At 39.8% G+C, this 6408-nt stretch overlaps 1 protein-coding gene across 1 annotated transcript; it reads right to left on the bottom strand.

Moving 5' to 3' along the window:
* Nucleotides 1-1212: 1212 nt before the first annotated feature.
* On the bottom strand, nt 1213-3883 carry LOC148877059 (GATA transcription factor 18-like). Its single transcript, XM_088965729.1, has 2 exons — nt 2766-3883; nt 1213-2613 (listed from the first exon to the last, which is right to left on the bottom strand). The coding sequence occupies exons 1-2, from the start codon at nt 3210-3212 to the stop codon at nt 2311-2313; spliced, it is 750 nt and encodes a 249-aa protein (XP_088821855.1). The 5' UTR covers nt 3213-3883; the 3' UTR covers nt 1213-2310.
* Between the last annotated feature and the right edge of the window lie 2525 nt (nt 3884-6408).

The following is a 6408-nucleotide window of genomic DNA, read 5'->3' as shown; positions in this document are numbered from 1 at the left end:
ATTTTAAATAAAAACAACAATAACACCAAACATAACCTTAATAAGAGATAATACCTCAAATATTTTTACTCTTGTAAAAGAGCACCTTAATTATTACTAATACTACTCCAATCTCCATGTCAATTTGGTTTGGTAAAGCCCACTGGGATTGAATCCAAGTCCAAGGTCCAAATGGTGCAGTGATCCAAGTTGATCTCATTTTGTAGAAAATTATTGGTACAAATTAGTAAATTACCAGAGGCTCAAGTTTAATTAATTCTTGCAAAAATCAGCTTGATTAATGAATTAGCAGTGGCAGGACTGGTATAGATTAATTATCCGAGGCCCAAAACCCTATGTATAAAAAATTATCTTTTTGTTCTCTAAGCAAAATGGCTACACAACAACAGATGTATCGTAAAGTATTCTGAAAAACAAAGCCGGAAACAACCAAAATAGCGGCTGAAGATGTTTTTTTTTGTTTGATGCATTTTTTGGACTATTATAGTGACTCGGAAACATCCCAACTTTTGTTTTTGAAAAATTGGGCACATCGTTGGTGAAAGATAAAACTTAAAAGATAAGCTTGTATGTGTATATCATGATTAGATTTAAAATGCAGGGGCACTATTGTCTTCCGAAAAAAAAGTGTACTTTTTGACTGATAATTAGGTTCCCCCCTCCCCCTTTATCAGATCATCCAAATTACTAAATTAGTCTCCTTTTGTGATATTATTGACAATATCTCTACAAATAAAATATTCTTAAAAGTAAAAGGTTTAAGTTATATGGTGGACATAGAATAAGCTAAGCTGAATGCCATCAATCAATCAATATATCAAAGTAGGCATTCTGTTTTTTATGAAGCTTCTGAAGTTTTTCAAAACTTTAGCTTCCTGTGGTTCTAATGTTCTATTTCTAATGTTAAAATCCAAGCAATTAAAAATCTTAAATTCTTGAGGTGCCAATGGGCTCATCCTCTTCTAGCCCAGTTGCCTAAAAAAAGTCTTAAAACTCAATCACAAGCAGATAGAGGAAGTCTAATTAACAAACATATCAGAGATGGCAACAACAATTAAGTGAAAATAAGAAGAAAACAATAGGGAAATAAAAGCAAGACGCAGGAAGTAGCAACTTAAATAAATAAATAAATAAATATATAAAATAGCAAATACATCAGATGGTTGAAAAACCATTTGATCATATCAAAATTTTTAGGTGGGTCCAGTTTAAAGTTGGGTCCGGGTATTTTAACATGGGTACATTTGGCCAGTACAAGTTATGCGAATCTGAAGTCTAAACTCTAAAACAAAGTACTTACATACGGCTTGTGTGGCTCCCATACTCTTTAAAATGGAAATAAAGATAGTAAAAGAAAAGAAAAGTACTGAGGCTCCAACAGTAGCACAGCAACTCACTCACTTGATTATTGCATCTTTTCAATCAATGAATTGGTGCAGATGGGACATAAGGCGATCTATGCAAGGTGGAGTCATGGGTATGGTCTCTTACTTAGATTCTAATCTGACGTCAGGAAAAAAAGTTCCCCCTCACGTAGGGCCCATGTGAATAATTTTTCTGAAAGCAAATATTCAACTTTGCCACTTGGTTAAATTTCTATATTCAGAACATGTAGTAGGAAAAAAATTTAGTTTTTATATTCCAAAGACATAGAAGAAGTGTTGCCTGTTGGAAAGTTGAAAGGAACAACGCCATATTTCTGATGGGTGAGATGATGAGAGTCGTAAAATCTTGATGATCAAGCTTTGGTGGGGGCGGGGGGGGCCTCCTCCTCGTTATGATTCTTCGAATATGCAATGCTTAGTAACAAAGCAGCTTATGAGGACCATACCACAAAACACCAATTAAACCAGTACTGATCATTGTGGACAGACCCCAGAGGCCCAGAACCATCTCTTCTTCCTCTTCAACTCTTCAAAGAAAGATAGGATATATTAGGGATTTATCTTTCTCTCAATTTCTCAGTGCTACTACATCTACATGTAAATATGTAATGTAAGAAAAGAGAACAAACAGATGGCTTCGGACTGATCAGGCAAGGTAATTAAGTTCCCTCATGTCTTGGTACTCTCTATGTAAACTAGAAAGGACAGATTGTTGGCTAATATCTAAATTAAGAACAAAAACAGAGGTTTTTTGGACACCAAAGTTTAAAAAGAAAAAGAAAAAGAAACTCATAAAAGTTAACCAACATCATAGATTTATCGCTATTTCACTCCATCTATATATTATAAAGATGGAGAAAATGAAACAACAGAATCAACGAATATACGATGACCTTCGTCGGCATCATCATCATCATCATCATCATCATGTGTAGTCATGAACGAGGCTGGGCCTATCTGGGACATTTAGACGCCATGAAAGGAAAGGAATGCCGGTATTGGAATCCCTGTCATCGTCTTCGATAAACCTGAATTCGTTGCCGAGTGCCGGAGACATGGATGCTACCTTCTGGGTCTGCGCGTGGTGAGCCCATGAATGATGATGGTGGTTCATTAGGTGTTGTGGGTCCATCACCATTGAAGAAGAAGCAGCAGCAGCGCTATTGGTGGTGGTTGTTGCTCTCCTCTCTTCCTTCTTGTAACGGATTCCGCACGCATTGCAAAGCGACTGCACCAAAAATATACATTAATGATAGAGCCACTTTCAGAGAAAACCACAATTCAGATTTCAATGTAAAAAGAATATAATGAACATGACCAAGACAACATGTACAGTTGTTGGCTTGTTGCAGATATACCAGGGAAATGACAAAGACTAACCTTGGGGCCTCTGGGTCCGTTTCTCCAAAGTGGTGTAGATGTCGTGTCGCAGTTGGCGCACCTTCGAGCTAGGAGAGGATCCCCATTCAAATTGTTGAGTATACCGCCACTGTGGCTACTTCCTCCTCGGCTGCTCTTATGGGTCATCGCTGATGGAGGCGGCTGCTTGGTCTGAAATATGTCCCAGCATAGATTAGACATACACGAGCCAGACCTCCGGTGGTGGCCAATCGATTTGTCCTCCGTTTGGCGGGTGGATGGTGTTCCTAACGAGAGAGTGCAGTCCACAGAAGCTGAAGACGATGTGATGGAGTAGGCGTCGATTTCATCGATTGGCTTGTGGTTTGCCATGGAGAATAACATAGAGAAGGAGCTACCTTGAGGGTGGAGCACACCACACGAGCATGGTCCAACTGAATTGCAGTGAGGGCTGCTGCACCGATGCATATCTTGTTTACTTTCTATTTCTCTTTCTGTGTCTATTGGGTTGATGGGTGTTCTTCTAAGAGCCTTAAAAGTTCAAAGTACAGAAAGAGAGGTAAGACCGGTTTGCATTATAATGGAGATTGTGAAATATGAATGGAGAATGGGAATGAATGAGTACTAGAATACCAAGAGAAAATGAGAACTGAAGTATTTGTAGTTAAGATATATATGGTAGTGAGAGACTGAGAGTTGGGAGTACAAGCAAGCGATACAGTGAGAGACAGATAATGTAATAATCTAATCCTTGAAAAATGCTTGGAAGAGGGGGTGGGAGTGTACGAGAGGGCTGAGAGCCTGAGATGGGTGTTGTCTCCTAGCTTCAAAAGCTAATATAATGGCGGAAGACCAGTCAGCACTTGCAGTCCACGTTGTCGTCAATCGCAAATAGAAATTTAGTTTAATGAATAAATAAATAAAGGATAGAGATGTAGAGACTAGATAGGATAGAGAAAAGAGAAGTACTGGATTACATGTGTGCGTGTATATATATACAGCACAGACAGAGACGAGTCAGGTGGTCAGTGAGTGAGTGAGTCACAGTCAGTCTCTGTGCGGTGTGGATGGATGAATTTGGTCTTCCCTGTTTTGATTGCGGAGTAGTGAGTAGTGTGCTCTCCTCTCCTACTGGTACTACTTACTAGTGCAGTTGTAGTAGTAGTAGATCTCTCTCACACTCTCACTCAATTTATACACTTTTGAGAGCAGGAGAGAGAAGAGGCGCAGCAAACAATGCGAGTCAGAGAGGCAGATGGGTTGGTCATTGGGTAGTCAAAAGAACCCACGTGACTCTGGGAACAGTCTTCCAGGGATCTGCCTTCTCCGATCACGAGGCGTAGCCTCAAACGACGACATCAAACCTCTGTCCGTATCCGTATCTCTGCTCTGTCACTGCCAGCCTCCCAAGGAAAAGGGACTCAAATATGCATCCACGATTCCATGTCCATGTATCGTATTGTATTGGATGTATGTATTGTAATCTCTCTCTCTCTTCTCTCACAGAGTCTGAGAGTCTGAGTCTCTCTGTCACTGTCCATCTTTCTCTCTACATGTCAGTCCCAGTATATCTGTATATCATCTATATATGGTGATACACTGATGCTATTGCTATCCAGTAAACTATCGACCCACCACCCTTTTTCACTTTCAGGCTTCAGCCCAATTCTCTCTCTCTCTCTCTCTCTCTCGTCTCCAACACTATAACAACAACACTCCCTTTCTACCATTAATCGATATATCCTCGGTCGGTCGATCGTTTTTGTCGAGGCCTCATCAGTTGGTCATTGTCACGGCCTTCTCTTCATCAGTGTTCAGACTTTTCTTTCAGTACGTAGTACTCCTCCTCCTCGATCCGGCACCACCAGTACCAGTTGATGAGAGAGTGAAGCCCTCCTACAACAACTATGATACACCGTACGGTATAATCACGTGAGTGGATACATCTCTCATCCCATATCAAAGTAATTAAGTCGGTCAGTTGGTCATCATCGCCACCTCAACGACGAATCTATAGTATAGACTTCATCACATCACAGGCTGGGATAATGGAAGATCCGGAGATTTTGATTGGAAAGCGAAAAAACAAAAGTGTCGAGACGAAATATACTCTGCAATCATCAAAGCAACAGGCCCTCTCTCTCTGCTTATGGGTTTTGCGAAAAAAAGAAACAAAGAAAATCTGCTTCTTGAGTCGAGTCGAGTCAAAGGAAGAAATAAAAAGAAAATTAAAGGCAACCAAAAACCATTCCCTAAAAAAAGAAAAGCTAAGAAATAAAAATAAAAACAATAAAGTGAACCCAAAACCCCATCATCGCCATCGCCAAGCTTGGAACAAATAATCTCCCTTCTCCTCATGTTGATCCATTCGATCCACTCAAAGATTCAAAACCATGTCTGTCAAAAGAATCAGATTCTAGGAATTGGTGTCCGTTGTTCGACCAACGGGAAGACTACCGCTTTCCCAAAGATGCTCTCCCTCCACTCGCTTTGTAAACTACGACCAACAAACAACCATCGACCCGAGACAGACAACCCACCACACATCATCATACTACGCAGCTCTGTCTCTCTTTCTATATTCTCTACTATCACACATTTAATTAATATATTATTATCTTATGATATCTGATTATCTCCCCCCCCCCCCTCCCCAATTCTAAGTTGGCATTTGCTTTAATTTACCTGGACCAAATATCTCTCTTTCTCCCTTGAATGTTGAATATTGAAAAGAAAATCAAGTAGTCACCGAATTGAAGTATCAAAATACCACCTCCCATCTCTCTCTCTTATTTTCTGTCTGCACAATACAATGGTACGTGCTGACTAATCATGATGTTACATGGCTCGTTGGATTCTGTGGGACCCATTTCACCGTTTTCCGAGACAAGCCAATCTTGTCGGCTTGGACCGACAAAGGGAATAATAAAATAATAAGTACAAATCCATGTGCCACGTGTACATCTTGTAGGATCTATACTGCATGCACGCACAGGTTGCAGATGTGTTAAACAAAGCTGGGAAACAGAAGCCTATATATTAACCCTCATCTTAACAACAGTAATCAGAACAATTATAAATAAAACATTCCTCAAAAGCCACAAAACACAAGTGGGAATGAATGTGCTAATTCAATCCTTCCCCCCCTCTCTCTCTCTCTCTCTCTAAAAAAAACAATAAAGAAGGAAAAGGGTTGGGATTGATCCAGTGTTTTATACCATTAATATCTTTATATCTGCCAGATAATGTTGAAGTAATAATATTATAATGAAGATTGACAGAGAAAAAAAAAAGAAAATAATAAAGTAGGACAGACCCCAAACAGGCCAACATTTGAACAACCTCTAGCTCAAAATTCAAAAAATTTTGAGATATATAGGAAAACCAAACCCACTAAGAAGCCGTCCTATGAATGAAACATGGCTTCTCCCATGAAGTCTAGCTACCACACTATTAACCTCTAATTGTCCCCTAGCTCCCTCTCAAAGTCTAAGTCTACAAGTGGTAGTGGTGGTCCAGCCATCCCAACCAAACGCATCCCAAATCCTTTTCTTTATTGACTACGATTCCACTGAACAGTGTTGTGTATGGATAAAACCAACCCCTTCTTCTGTAATCTGCATCACCAACCAGGGCAGCTAGCCATAGCTAAACTCTTTTCTTC

Source organism: Nelumbo lutea, chromosome 1 (genome assembly GCF_056320005.1).
Source record: "Nelumbo lutea isolate HS-2025 chromosome 1, American lotus-T2T, whole genome shotgun sequence".
Taxonomy (NCBI): domain Eukaryota; kingdom Viridiplantae; phylum Streptophyta; class Magnoliopsida; order Proteales; family Nelumbonaceae; genus Nelumbo; species Nelumbo lutea.
This window is presented reverse-complemented; position numbering and strand designations above follow the sequence as displayed.

What these genes read in the sequence shown, in the direction of transcription:
- LOC148877059 (XM_088965729.1), bottom strand. Translation starts at nt 3,212, where the DNA reads ATGCATCGGTGCAGCAGCCCTCACTGCAATTCAGTTGGACCATGCTCG. An exon ending in ACGGACCCAGAGGCCCCAAG is followed by an intron (nt 2,614 to 2,765) that starts GTTAGTCTTTGT and finishes TTTTTGGTGCAG; the next exon opens with TCGCTTTGCAATGCGTGCGG.